At 34.0% G+C, this 16,081-nt stretch overlaps 2 protein-coding genes across 2 annotated transcripts; both read left to right on the forward strand.

Annotated features, from left to right (window-relative positions):
* Positions 1–5,057: 5,057 nt before the first annotated feature.
* Positions 5,058–6,592, forward strand: LOC135963272 (zinc finger protein 501-like). The gene is made up of 3 exons (XM_065515061.1): positions 5,058–5,201; positions 5,274–5,551; positions 5,614–6,592. Exons 1-3 carry the CDS (start codon positions 5,058–5,060, stop codon positions 6,590–6,592), a joined length of 1,401 nt encoding a protein of 466 aa, XP_065371133.1.
* Positions 6,593–11,534: 4,942 nt separating this feature from the next.
* Positions 11,535–14,481, forward strand: LOC135948880 (phenoloxidase 1-like). Its single transcript, XM_065498332.1, has 7 exons — positions 11,535–11,714; positions 11,776–11,951; positions 12,025–12,205; positions 12,282–12,731; positions 13,176–13,803; positions 13,871–14,126; positions 14,195–14,481. Exons 1-7 carry the CDS (start codon positions 11,535–11,537, stop codon positions 14,388–14,390), a joined length of 2,067 nt encoding a protein of 688 aa, XP_065354404.1. The 3' UTR covers positions 14,391–14,481.
* Positions 14,482–16,081: the final 1,600 nt, after the last annotated feature.

The following is a 16,081-nucleotide window of genomic DNA, read 5'->3' on the forward strand; positions in this document are numbered from 1 at the left end:
CATTACATAGATTCAGTTACTTCACTAGCTACCTTGCTCTACACTTGATCAGCTACATAACAAGTTATTTTAGTAGCACCCTCAAACAGTCAATTAAAAAGACATCTCATAGACTGTCCCATAACCGATTGCTTGGAAATAAAACTTCCTTCGACTACTCTCCAATAGATTACTTCTGGTGGAGAAAATAACTACTTTTTAAAGTGCTGTACAAAATAAACGTTTAAGTTTAAACTGACTACACTCTAGGTTACTTATAGACTCAAAAGTGACAATTGACTTCACACTAGGTTACATGGGATGTCAGTTAAGCAAAATAAATATAAACTGTTTGAGAACTATATCAACACAATTTGTTTAAAACTAGTTTGTACGAATTACTCACAAAAAAAAGTGCAGTAGAAAATAAACGTCTAAATGAGAGTAGTCACTTGATTACTTAGAGATACTTAAGTGGCAATTGTCTTCACGATAGATTACATGGAATGTATAAAGTAAACAATTGACTTCTATCTGCGCTACAAAGAGCACATACGTGTCAAATGAACCAAACTATATAAACTGGTGTCAGCCAAGTTGGCAAACATTAGTCTACATTGACTACAAGCTTAACTGCTGGGTTGTATTATTTATAACACTTCGATGTTGTCTCAATCACGGCTTCTTGTTATCGCTGTCTCCATTTGCATACCAGCGGCATATATATTGAATATGATCCCTACAGTTTTGCATTACAAAATCAACAAAAATCGGCCAAAGTTGCTGAATTATTATGAGCCAAAAATATATATTATTTTAATATGCAAATTCTGGAAACACAAACCTATTAAAATTACTTTCTACAGTCAAAAACTAATCGATTCATTAAATGACAGAGATACAAGGTGGCGCAAAAGTAATCCTCCTATCAGAAAATGCTATAAATTTTGCGATTGGCCCCTAATGTCAGTTCTGTTTTGACATTTGTGTAGTAAACAAATGCGAAATACACGTTAATAAACAATGTTACGCTACACTGCTCCAGAACGTGGAATATTGCTGACTATTTATTTGACCAATAATCGGTCGGTGACTTCATCAAAAATAATCATGAGTGATGAGGCCCATTTCCATCTTAGCGGGTACGTAAATAAGCAAAATTTGGGCACTGAACATCCGCGTGTAACCCACGAAGAGCCATTACACCCACTGTATGGTGTGCTTTTTTCCCTGGAGGAGTCATCGGACCTTTTTTCTTCGAAGACGTCGAAGACGTCTGCACGTGCCACAACCGATATGCTGAAGGATGCATTTCCCTGGCGCCTAATCTCCCGTTTTGGCGATTTGCACTGGCCAGCAAGATCGCCTGATTTGACCGCTCCAGACTTCATTTTGTGAGGCTTTTTGAAGTTGCGGGTTTATGTCAACAAGCCTCAGACTCTTGCAGCTCTTAAAGACAACATCGGTCAAGAATGTGACGACCTTTCGCCGGAAGTTTTGGCCAAAGTGATGGAAAATGCCATAAAAAGGGCTCAAATGACAATCAACTGTGGAGGCGGCCATTTACATGACATCATATTCTTGACATGACATCATAACTTGATGTAAAAAAAATTAAAAGACCAAATAAAAATAATCCACCAGAAGAATCAATGTTTTTAATTTTTTTTTTTTTAATTACAGACAAAAAACATCAGAAGTCTACTTTTGTGCCACCAAATCACCAAAAACCCGATTTAAACAAAAAAAAAAATTATATAAAACCGACTTTCACAAAATATCCTCATTACTTGTTGTTGTAACAGTTCTGCTGTTGTTGGAAGTTCTTCCCTGAAAATAAATATTCACAAATTTTAGGACTCTATTTCTAACTTCACTTTCTGGTTAATATAGGTGGCGTACGAAGAGAAGTGAAGGAGGCTGTCGAAAATGACCCCTAAAATCTTCGCGTTCTGAACCGTATGGATATGTCTGTCTCCGACCGCGATGGACGTATCCCTACGGATCATTACTTGTTTCTGTAAGGAGTCATTACTGGATAACAATTTTGGTTGATAAAACTGTAGTTGAGTTTAAAATCTTTCCCTGAGCGAACATCCAATTGTCGTGGTTATATCCTTTCTAACAAAATCATTAACGCCAGAGCTATAAGCAAAACTACGGGTTTTTTTACAAAAAAAAAAAACTTTCGCTATAGCTCGATCAGCATCATCTTCATTGTATGTTGTTATAAAATTTCACTGTGTCAAGAGTTCTTAGTTGACAATCTTAGGCTGAGTGGGACACGGTTCGTTCAGGTCTAATCAGAACGTTATAAATAAAATCCTTTCAACAATTTAATTTAAATTAAATTTAAATTTTTCCTTTATATAGGTTAAGTAAAGAAAGGAGACCCATAGGGTCCATTGTGATTCCATTCCAGAATGATAGGAAGATTTTTAGAAAATAGTGCAGTGTATAAGATATGTAAAGTTTATTCTCTTTGATGATTAGTATGTACAGTGCACTCGCGGTAACGTGAACTAATTAAAACCAAAGGAGTTCATGTTAGCGAAATTGTTCACGTTAGCGATTGTCAAATTTCATGAAAAAAATATCAAATTTTACAATATAAATCTGTGTTTTACACGCTTGAACGTGAAATTATTTTATTATTATTTACATTATTAAAATAAAAAACTAAAATTTTTATTAAAATCCATTACAAAACAAAACGAGATCACGAGAAAATATCCATTGAAATAAAATTACATAGCAATTAAAATTACTCATTACATTTATGCATTAAAGAAATTCGTTATCTAATAGCAGAAATACTGCTTTCTCCCTTAAGCATCTAAGTACACTCATGTCACTTTGATCCACCGTTGCATCTCCTGCCCATTGCAATGCCTTGTTAAAGATTTCAATTGCCTCACGTGCGGCAACTTTTTTAACAGGATCATCATCGACAATGCAATCATCGTCATCACTTTCTGCGTTTTGCCCAATTTCATGGATTTCAGTGGTATCATCAACCCAGGTATCATTATTCCACTCTTGAACCATTGGCAAGGTAAACTCAACCTAAAAGTTAGTAAAACAATGCTTTAATTGTGATTTCAAAGTTTATCGTACAATTCTTACCTGTGGACTTAAGTCCTGAAGGAGATCGGCTGACATTTGCATTAAAGAATTAATTTCTGCATCCCATTTCTCTTTTAGGATACTTAGTGGAATGTTATCTTCAGGGTCTGCTGACCCGATCCTATGCGACAGATAAAAGGGTGACAGCATCTTTCAAAGTTACATTTCTCATTGATTGAAGCAAATTAGAGTTTTTAGCTGCTATCGAAGCTAACAAGCTGTTTCTATAGTATAATTTTGTTATTTTAATCGCATTTTGATCCATTGGTTGGATTAGGGGGGTGACATTTGGTGGCATAAACATGGCAATTATGTTTCCATCTTCAGTTCTTAATTCTGTTTCGCTTGGATGAGAGGGAGCGTTATCGATAAGTAATAGCGCCTTCATTGGCAAGTTCTTCTTCTTTAGGAACAATTTCACCTAGTCAAAAGCAAGAACTTTCAGTCATACATATTTACATAAGTCAACGAAGAATTTGCTTACCTGTGGTACAAAGGATTGATGGAACCAATGCTAAAAAAATGGCTGACGTCATCCAGACCGATTTCGAATTTTTATAATCCGTAGGACAAACGAAGTTTTTAAAACTGCGTGGATTTTTGGCCTTACCAATTATCAAAAGTTTAAGTCTATGTGCACCTGATGCATTTGCGCAACACAGGATCGTTACACGTTGCTTCTCCATCTTTGTACCAGGAGCACATTTCTCTTGCATTGCAACGTACGTTTTATCTGGTAAAAATTTCCAGAATAAACCAGACTCATCAGCATTATAGAGTTCATAACTCCATTTCTTCAATTTTTTGTTTCAGTTTTATCTTAAATGGATCCACCAATTCAGGCTGCGATGAGAGTTTTTCTCCGGATACTTTAAGAAGTCTACTTTAAGAAGTCTAGTGACGGATGGCTGAAGCCATCCGTCACTAGCAATGAATCCGGTCTCGTTTTCTTTAAGTTGGGAATGTAATTCCTTAGCTTTTTCTTTTAGCATTAGTCCACTTACAGGCCAATTCCTATCACGCATTCGGAGGAACCAACGGTAAAGAGTTTTTTCCATAACTGGAAGTTCTGATGACTTTAAAGTTTGTCTTTTTCCCGGTCCTTGGTATGTGTTGTTTACACAATTTAAAATTGCTTCTTTTTTCTTTTTAATACTGCATATTGTTGACATTATAATTTTTTGCTAAACTAGTCACACTTGTTCCTTTTTGCAAACTATGTAAAATGTCTGCCTTTTCTTTTAACTCCAAACATTTAGATTTTTTAACACTCATGTCGACTGATTCACTTCACATAAGAAACTAACTTCTTTGCCATACAAACAAAATAATTTAGGGGATATACACTCATTATTTATATAAGGGTATTCCCCAAATTTTAAAAATCGAATTTAATGTATGTATTTCAATGTTGTCTACATGCTTAGATATCATATGCAGTGAAAAAAAATTGTTCACGTTATAGAGCTTTCTGAGTTTGTTCACGTTACAGAGTAGTCAATGTAAAAAAAATCTTGTTCACGTTAGGCGGTGTTCACGTTAGACGATGTTCACGTTACCGCGAGTACACTGTATAACCAAAATAGAACTCGGATGCTCCTCGTGAACCTTACGATTTCCCCGTTACGTCATCATCTCGATCGTAGAAACGACTACCCAGACATATAAGCCTATGTCTATACAGAGGCTTATATGTCTGGGTAGTCGTAGTCGTTGTTTTGAATATCCGGAGCCACAATGTGGATACCGCACAATATTTTTAACAGATGAATATTTCCCATAGAAAAAACATAAAAACAATTCAATCATGATATATTCTTCGTGTGTCTCATCGGTTACATTATAGAATCGATTATTCCACATATTTGGTACTCAATACCTTTACATCACTACTTACTGTAAACAAAATAAATCCCAATAATTAGCTAGAGTTTGTTAGTAAATAAACAACAATGAATTCAAAATCTCGCAAATGTCGCACCTGTTTAGATGGCACCAAAGGATTACAATGCCTCACAAATCCAGCTGTGGGCGTGGATGACGACGACCAAAACAAGTCATATGCTGACTTGCTTATGGAAGTGGTCCATATTAATGTAGGTAATAAAAAACATACATTATGGCATTTGCCATCAATTCATTTTATTATCTTTAATGAACTGAAATAGACACTGGAAGATAGCGGAGATATTTGGCCATATTTCATCTGCAATTGTTGCTCACGAAAATTAAAAGCAGCCTATGTATATATACAACAAGCGCTTCACATAAATGAAATACTTAAATCATCGTTAATAGAATATAATGGAATACATGGAATAGTTACAGAGTATATGGAAGTTAAAATGGAAGCAGTTGAGAACTACCACAAGGAGGAGGGGGAGGAGGAGCTGGAGGTGAAAGAAGAGCACATTTTAACAGCAAATAACATTAATTGTGAAAAAGAGTAAGAGGCAATTGAAAAGTATTATAAATCTTTATATTGTAAACATATTTTATTTATTTAAGCAATATCCTTCAAGATTCCAAAAGCAGTCTATTTCCCAATGAAGAAAGAAATGAATTATGTGGTACATTTGCAGATATTAAAGAAACTAAACATGAATCCCAAGTTTCGGGCACGAGAAACGAAAAGAAATTGAAAACTTTACCTAAAACAAAATGTAAAAAATCCACTAAACTTTTAAAAACCAAAGACACAGAGGAACAGAAGCAAAATGACACAATTGATACCCCAGTCAAGTGTAATGATTGTGATAAAATATTTGAAAATTCTCGACAATTAAATAGACACCTGCGTAGCGCTCATGTACCTGAAGAATTACAAGTTCAATGTCTGCAATGTGAGGCAAAATTCGCCAGGCGTCATAATATGCTGGCTCACCTGCGATTATTTCATAAGATCGACAATATAGAAGAACTTGAACTAGCCACTACAAATACAACATTCTGTGATAATCCTATGGCCACAAATACCTCTCCTAAAAAACGTTTTCTCTGCACACTTTGTGGTCTAACGTTCAATAGTCAGTATTGTTTGAATATACACTTCCGCCGTCATACCGGTGAAAAGCCTTATAAATGTGAATTTTGTGATCGTGCCTATATACGTTTGTGCGATGTTCAAGTCCATCGTCGTTCGCACACCGGCGAAAAACCCTACAAATGTCATCTATGCGAAAAGGCCTTTAGTCGTGCGAACAAATTGAAAATTCACATACGATCACATACTAACGAACGTCCTTACAAGTGTACACAATGCGAAAAGGCCTTTAAGCAGTCGAAACATTTGAATGAGCACATGCGTACGCACACAGGTGAAAGGCCATATAGGTGTGGAGTGTGTCAAAGTACATTCACGCAGAGTAATTCATTGCGGTCACATCAAATCACGCAAAAGCATTTAGAAGCGACAAATACGACGGATGATTTACCAGATCAGAGTAATGAGGATCTAAATATTAGTGATCGAAATTTATTGGTATAATATGAAGTGTTCATTTGAATGTGTATAGTTACTTTGAAGTGTCTTTAAAACATTTTACCAAATATAAATTGTATATAAAAAGTTAATAATTTGGGCGACCAAAAAAAAGCAACGTAAATAATCTATAGTAAAAGTAAGTTATGGTTATTTAAATAACCATTTATTTTAAACTTTGTAAATTATTGATTATATAATTGATAGCAGATAAGCTCCAAATCGATATTAGCAAATCCACGGCGTGCCGAATTGCATCGCGATTTCATCTGAGTAACAACGTGGATAGAAACTCAGAAAGAGGAGATCCACGAAAAACTACTGCTAGCCAAGACCGTCGCTAAAGACGGCAGTAGATGTTGCAAGTTACGCAAATGGCGTTCACACTGCTAGATCTTGATAAACTGAAATAAATTTGTTCGACAGACGACCCGCCAAGAAACCACTCACAAGAAAATACAATAAAATGAAACGCCTGCAATTTGTTAGACGATATATTGATTGGAGGAGGAGTGTTGTAGAGCAACGAAAGCTAATTTCATTTATTTGGATCAGTGAGCAAAAACTACGTACGCATGCCACCACAACAAAGATATTCTCCTAAAAATTAATAGCAAACAGAAAAAAATTTAAAAAAAATTTTGTTTACCTAAAAATATTTAAAACAAAAATTATTTTAAAGTATAATTTGTTGAAGGGTATAAAGATACGGCTCAGCTAAATATAGCTCTCTTACTTGTTTTACAGTTCACTTGATATTCGAAAGTAACTATATATTTGGTTACTTTTTTTCTACCCTTCACCTTCGTGAGAAGGGTGAGGAAACAACCAGGACAACCTCGATTTTTTACCTATTTTTGACCTATATCTGCATTCACCACAAATGCTGGTGTGAAACAAGGATGCCCTTTATCGCCTTTACTATTTGCAGTTACCTTGGACAATATAATGGTTGAGATTAGCAGAAAAAGGAGAGGAATAGTTTGGAATCTGCACAATCATTTAGAGGACCTCGATTTCGCGGACGACATATGTGTCTACTCTCTCACACACACGGCGATATGCAAAGCAAATTGAATGATCTTACAGTTCTCTCCAAAGCTGTAGGACTTGAAGTGAACATAAGGAAAACCAAGGCAATGTGCATTAATAATAACATTGTCGATTCTTTTATAATAAACAACCAGGAAATTGAGTTTGTGAACACCTTTTGTTATCTTGGATGTATGATGACCATAACCGGTGGCATAGATGAAGATGTCCGTTCCAAAGTAGGCAAAGCGAGATCAGCGTTTGGAAGATTAAAACAAATATAGCGCTCACAGCAACTATCTCTCCACACCAAGTTGCGCATCTTCAATGCATGTGTAAAATCACCGCTGCTTTATGGAAGTGAGACTTGGTTGATTACAAATACAATCATGCGGAAAGTACAAACGGCCAAACACAATTACCAATACAGACCTTTGGAGGAAAACCAAAGAAACACCCATCGAAAAACAAATCAAGAGAAGAAAATGGAAATGGATTGGGCATACACTCCGTAAGCCCATCGAAAGTATATCCAGAGCTGCACTGGACTGGAACCCGCAAGGCAGCAGAAGAGGACGGCCAGCGAACACTTGGCGAAGAACAATACTAACGGACGCAACAAAGCTAAATAAAACATAGCAAGAAATCAAAAATTATAGTAACAATAGAGTAAGATGGAATAATCTTGTCGAAGCCCTATGTTCCCTAGAGGAATAAAATAAAGGAAAAAAAAAATCTGGATTACTAGACAATATGGATATCTAATGATAGATATTTGAAAAAATTTTGTTTACCTAAAAATATTTAAAATCTGTATTTTGAAGTATAATTTGGTGAAGGGTATATACGATTCGACACAGCCGAATATAGCTCTCTTACTTGTTATATCTATTATGTGCAATGGTAACATAATAAGTCATGTCAAGCTTTACTTTAATTCTTATAATTCTCCAGATATTCAATTACATAGAACTATTTTCTTTATATAAGAGGGGCCAAGCCTCCCAATTTCAGCCAAACATCGACAAAATATAAGAAAGTGATTCAGACTAAGCTTAAAGACTTTTGAAATTACAATTATCTTTGTAATGGCGGTTCCATATCCAATGTTCTGATTAGCTAAACTTCGTATAGTGGTAAGGAATAAATCCGTACTAAGGATTTCACAATTATTGTTCACCGAATATTCGAAAATAACTATACATACACATCTGCTCAAAATAATAGATACACCAAAATTTATTTTTTAAAAACGAAAAAAAATAATGGTATATTGTAAAATTATAAAAAAATTCAGTCGATTTTTATTTATAGTTAAAAGGAGAGTAAAAAACAAAAACAAAATATTTCATAATTAATAATAAATATTATAAAGTAAATTAAATTTCTTAAATTTCGAAAAATTTGGTGCTCATAATAATAGATACATTTTTAAAAATTCTTATTAAACAAAAGCTAATAAATTTTATCTTAAAAAAATTAGTTTATTATTAAAGTAAAGCTAGTATCCAGTATATCCACCTTTGTTTTGTAAAACTTTCTCCACTCTTCTGGGCATACTGGATATCAAGTTCTGACACTTCTCCAATGGAATCTCGTACCATATTTTTTGCGTTTTCTCCCATAAATCGTCTTTATTTTTGAAAACTTCCTTGGAAAGCCTTATCTTTAATTCACTCCACAAGTTTTCTATTGGGTTTAAATCAGGGGATTGGCTGGGCCAGCTTAAAACAGGTACGTTATTCTCCAAGAACCAGTTTTTAACTAATCTTGAACTATGTTTTGGGACGTTGTCCTGCTGGAATGTCCATATTAATGGCATATTTTCCGATGCATATGGAAGCATTACGTTTTCCAATATGTCTATATACCCACTAGCATTTATGGTATCTTCTATTCGGAATATCGGGCCAACACCATTCCATGAAAAGCAACCCCAAACCATTATGTTTCCCCCGCCATGTTTTACCGTCTTTTTTGTAAATTTAACGTGGAATTCTTTTCCTTTTGGTCGGCGTACATTTCTTTGGCAGTCGTTTCCAAACAAATTTATTTTTGTTTCGTCGCTCCATAAAATATTTCTCCATTTTTTTTCGCCTTCACACCCGGACCATTGTAAGTGCTCTTTAGCAAATTCTAATCTTGTCTTGATATTTTTTTGGGGCATTAGTGGCACTTTTCTGGCAATTCTTCCCGGCAATTTAGCTTGTAAAAGACGACGACGAACTGTTTGTGGACTGATTTCGTTACATAGCTCCGCAGAAATAGCTTTCGATGATATGAAAGGGTCTTTTTTAACCATAAGGACGATCCGCCTATCTGTTTCTGGACTGGTTTTCTTTGGTCTACCGCGAGTTTCTCTTTTTTGTTTTTTAGATAAAGCATTTTGGACAAAATGTAAAGATCTTCCTATGCTCTTTGCTATTTCCCGTAATGATTTTCCTTGATTTCTCATCGTTTGAACAATTTTTTTCTCATCTTCGGTACAATGATGATTTCGTCCCATTTTCTTCAAAAGAGTCCTATTTTTTATAAAATTGTTGCTAAAATTTAAATTATACTTACTGTTTCACGTAAATAGGAACAAAAAATTGCACAAAAAAAAAATTGTATATAAACAAATTACAAATTACTGATGTGTATCTATTTTTATGAGCAAATAATTTTTTGTAATTCAAATAAATTCGTTTTTAAAAATCAACATGAAAGCAAATAGTTGCCAGATTTTTGACTGACATGACATTGCCAGATAGAAATTTTAATAATATGATGTATTCTTAACGCTTGCGAGGAAATTTTCAATGTTACCGCCATTTAAATTTTTTCCAATTAGGTGTATCTATTATTTTGAGCAGATGTGTATATGTAGTATGGGAGGTGCCACGCCCACTAATCCAATCCCGCATAATACAGTTTTCTCAATATAGATCACTATTTGAGGTACCACGTTCACTAATAAAAATCCAACCATTTTCAGTCAAATTACGTAAAATTATAAAAAAATTACTAAAAGTTTGAAGAATCTCGGAATTCTAATTACTACAAATATTCAAAATTGATAATGAGCTTTGTATGTATGTACGCCAACTGCTCCGATTCTTCCCATATTTGGGATTCATGCACTAGTAATAAATTGAATGATGTAAATTCACAATTATACTCGTAGTTCTCTAGATATTCGAAATTACTATTTACTTGGGAGGGAGGTACCATTAACACAAATCCTATGCCACCTATTTTCATCTAAAGCTTCGTAAAGTAATATGAAATTGATTCGTAATATTTTAAAATAGTTTTACAATTATATTGCAGTTTTCCAGATATTCGAAATAAACTATTTACTTTGTATGAGAGGTGCCATGAACATTTTTATCCAAACTATATAAAATGATAAGAGAGAGCTAGAGCTATTTGGACAAACTATGAAGAATCTCGCAATTATAGTTCTAAGAATATTTAGAAATGACTATTTACTTTGTATGAGAGCTGGCTCAAATTACATGCAGTAATAAGAAAATGATTTATTTAAAGTTGAAGACTTTTAAAATTATAGAACTCCAGTTATTCTAGTATATCCATTAAACATTGACTTGGCATACAAAAAAAACCTAATTAATTATATTAAATGGTTGTGGTCACAATGAAAAACAAGATATCCCAGCAGTGAGATATCCGATAAAAACATTTTCAATTCACGCACATTCATATCTATGCAAGTACACCAAACTAAATTTTGTGGTTAAATTAATATATTTCACTATTTTTTTAATTTAAATTTATTTAGTTTTAGAGTATAAAAGGGTTTTTCTAAACTGAATATGTCATCAGTGTATTTAAAGTTTGCAACAAGCGAACTACATACATATTTTGAAAGTAATTTTTAAACTCGTAAAAGTTCATTCATATTTTAATAGCCATGTCTAATAACACTGCAAAAGCTTTACAGCTGCTATTCCAACGTCCTTTAGAACCAGTTTTCACCTCACGTGACAACGGAAAAGCTGCCATTGATGTGCCAGATAGCTATTATACTGAACGCTACAGCGGCACTAAAGTTGAACTGCAGAGTAGGTTTGGTGATAACGTGGATGTGAAGGTATTTTCAGATTTTAATCAAACATACAAGGATCGCATAACATGTAGTATTTTTCTTTTAGATACCCTTACGTGATATCCCCAAAAAACCGGATTTAAGTTTTGCCAAACAAATTGGAAAAAGGAAACAATTCTCTTTATTTCAAGACCAGCATAAGAAAATTGCAAGCCAGTTAATTAAGATTTTTCTTGATGCTTCGAACGTTGAAAACTTTGCCTCATTATGTGCTTATACAAAGTAAAATTAAGCGTTGACATGTATTTGAGAAATGATCAATTAATAATATTATTTGTATTTATCTTTTGTTTAGAGATCGTGTAAATCCTTTACTGTTTCAATACTGTTACTCGGTTGCTGTACAACATCGTCGGGATACGCGCAATATTCAAATTCCCCCAGTAGCTGAGATATTTCCCGCTAACTTTGTAGAACCATCCGTGTTTCAGGATGCCCGTGAAGAAGCTTCCCTCATAACCGATCCAAATAGTCGTGTAAGAGCTGAATCTTTAAATTTAATTAATTTGATTTGAAAATATTAATAGCTATTTCCATGAACTTTCTATAAAGGCTCGGATTGAGATACCTCGCAATTATACTGCATCGGACCGCGAAGAGGAGCAACGTTTGGCTTATTTCCGTGAAGACATTGGTGTTAATATGCACCACTGGCATTGGCATTTAGTTTATCCAACTGAAGGTCCTCTCGAAGTAGTAAAAAAAGATCGCCGCGGCGAACTTTTTTATTATATGCATCATCAGATTATTGCACGTTACAATGTGGAGAGGTTTTGCAATAACCTAACACGCACTAAGGAACTGAGTAATTTGCGTGAACCTCTATTTGAAGGATATTTTCCCAAACTTCTAAGCAGTGTAAACAGTCGTACATATCCGGCTCGTATGTCAAATTCAATTCTATATGATGTAAATCGTGAAAGTAATGCCATTGAGATTGCAGACTGTGAACGTTGGCGCGATCGTATTTTGGCAGCTATCGACAAAGGATATCTCGAAGATGTGTGTACCAGTTAATTTTAGGGGTTGTCATAGAATCCAATTAGAATTAAATTCCTTATCGATTAAACAAAAAATTACATTGAATTTCCTCAAATGTACATTTTTTGTCGTTTTCAAAACCGATTCCGACAATGATTGGATTCTATGACAACCCCTTGTATATGTACATAAGTCCTGATCTAAATACACATAGATCGGAAACTCTACTATCAAAGGCCTAACTCAGTTGTATATATTAGTAAAAAAAACTATGTGAAACTCAAACAAAAAATTACTCCAAATCATCAAACAAACGAGAATTGTTTTCATATAGTTCTTTTTTTTCTAAAACATTCTCACCAATTAAGGTTTTGACAATTGAGTTAGGTATTTAGGACAGGAGAATTTCCGATCTATGTATTTTTAACTATGATAATTAACTATTTTTTTTATCAAATATTTAAGACAACTGGCAAACGTATTCCATTAGATGAAGTACGTGGTATTGATTTGTTGGGTGACATAATGGAAGCATCATCATTATCTGTTAATCGTCAATACTATGGCAATCTACACAATATGGTCCACAATCTTATTTCATTTTGCCATGATCCCGATTCACGTCACTTGGAAGAATATGGCGTAATGGGTGATGTCACCACTGCAATGCGTGATCCGATATTTTACAGATGGCATGGATTTTTGGATACTATTTTTAACAAATTCAAGACATTATTGCCTCCATATAATCAAAGTCATTTGGCCTATCAAGGCATTACAATTAACAACGTAGAAGTAAAAATCAACTCACGCACTGCACGTCCGAATGTTTTGTTAACTTATTGGCAAAAGTCCGAAGTAGATCTAGCCGCAGGTCTTGATTTTGGACCAAATGGCAGTGTTTATGCTTCGTTTGAGCATTTAAAACATGCTCCTTTCGACTACACTTTCAAAGTTTCAAACAACAGTGGTTCTCTTAAAAAAGGAACATGTCGTATATTTATATGCCCAAAAACCGATGAACGTGGTACTGCATTAACCCTCGAAGAACAGCGACTACTTGCCATTGAATTAGACAAGTTTACTGTCAATCGTAAGTTGTAATCAAATTATAATTAATAAAGTTTGCTTTTGAATTTTTACATTGATTTACATATTAGTACAACCCGGCAATAATACCATTCGACGTCGTTCGGATGAATCTTCAGTAACCATACCATTTGATCGTTCATTCCGTCGCATTGGTGCGGAATATCAACCCAAAGCTGAAGATGCACTGGCAACATTCCGCTTTTGTGGATGTGGTTGGCCTGAACACTTGCTCATACCCAAAGGTAAAGCCGAAGGTATGCCATTCGATCTATTTGTTATGATATCTAATTATGCTGATGATTCCGTGGTGCAGTCAAACAACAGGTACTAATAAATTTCATTTCGTTTATGGAAAATTCTGAAATTAAGTTTTTTTTTATTCTATATTGCAGTCAAGACGTTTGTGGTGATGCCTATTCGTTCTGTGGCTTAAAAGACAAATTGTATCCCGATAGACGTACAATGGGTTTTCCGTTTGATAGACGCCTGCCTGGCAATACACTCAACGCACTAACAGCCTCATTTTCAAATATGGTGAAGACGGATGTTGTAATTATATTTAATGATCGTGTAATCGAAAATAACTAAATATTGATAAAAATGGATCAATATAATAGTGCACCACTTTTTATATGTATAACCAACCTTCTTTTATTCAAATAAAATATTGACAACCAAAAAAAGGGCTCTTCGTGCAAAACATCTTTTGTTTATAATTTTATCACGTTGAATACAAATATGGAATAAATTTTAAAATCGTAGGTCCAATTTTGAGATATTTGCACTTTTAGGTTTTCAGTAAAAACTATGCTTTTTAGAAGTTTAACATTTTATTTTGTTTAGAAGTTAAAAAGTTAAAAATACCTTTATTTGTATTAAGGACGACAATGTGGAAAATCTCAGTTTGCCACAAGTAATTCAAAATTTTCAATTACAAATCAGGCGAACAAATCATACCGTGTGTGGCCAGCTTAACACGAAGTCCGGCCGTGTTAACTAATAGTTAAACTGACAGTTTTCCTACAAAAATAATTTTAACCGACAGTAAACTATTAATTAACACATAACCAGACTTCGTGTTAATGGGGGTGATAATGTTATCAGGGTAGCGTAATATAAACACCGCTGAAGGTGCGGATTAAAAAAGCTCGCCACACCTACGCTTTACCTCCCAAATACCCAAATAACATAAAATTCGAATATTTAGTGCAAGCGTTAAATCAGTATTCCGGAAATGAAACCTGGAAGGTTACACACTCGATCTCCAAGAGACTACACGTTTATATAAACAAAAATTTAAGGCGGATATTTAAAATGTCTTGCATTCCGAGTAAATGTGCTACACAATACCTATAGATACAGAAATCTGTCCAAGAAAATGGAAGAGTATTGGCCACACCCTAAGAAAGGACAACAACAATATTGACTAATCATATCTTCAGTGGAACCACAGGGACGTAGAAATCATGGTATATGAGTTTAGGAGCAAAACTATGATGGGCGTAACTCAGAAATTTAAAACAAATCTCAGAATTTTGTGCACAATACATCTTATGTTTTATCCGTCATATTACAACCCGAATAAACCATTTTGCTTTTTTCAAAGCTTCAGTGAGGAATTTGGCATTTTTATAAATTAAGAACAAACTTCAATAAATTAAATTTAATAAACTTACCGCTTTTTCTTCACAATTTAATGAACTAAGCATTATCTTAAACTTTAAACAATTCATATTTACAACATCCAAATTATTCATTTGATTCACAACATTTTAACACAATTAAAACACAAATTAATTATTTTTCAAATAAATTAAGAAATTTTCTTCATAAAACTTCACAAGCGCTCTTCTAAAATTAACGGTACTAAATAAAACACAAGGTTGTATCAAGCCGAGTTTATAGAAGATGACGATAGAACTACAACAACTACTACGGGATAATTGAACTGTCAAAGTTTCCTATTGTTGTTTTTTGTTTTTGAGTTTGTTGACAGTTCAAACTACTAACCAAGTGAATCCAAAAAAATAAACAGCTGTTCTTCTGAGGTCATCTTCTATAAATTCGCCATTTGTTGTATTTTATACGGCACATAATCAATGTGGCCAACTATTTCGACAAAAACGCTGTAATATGGTTTTAGTTGACAAAAACCAAATGAACTCATTCAGCATAATTATAAAGCCCAAAAGTTATTTTGGTACAAATCAAGATCACAAATACAGTTTATATTTTCATAATTTTTTATTTGATAATAATCATATTTTCTGTATTGCCGG

The sequence above is a fragment of the Calliphora vicina genome, chromosome 1 (assembly GCF_958450345.1).
Source record: "Calliphora vicina chromosome 1, idCalVici1.1, whole genome shotgun sequence".
Taxonomy (NCBI): domain Eukaryota; kingdom Metazoa; phylum Arthropoda; class Insecta; order Diptera; family Calliphoridae; genus Calliphora; species Calliphora vicina.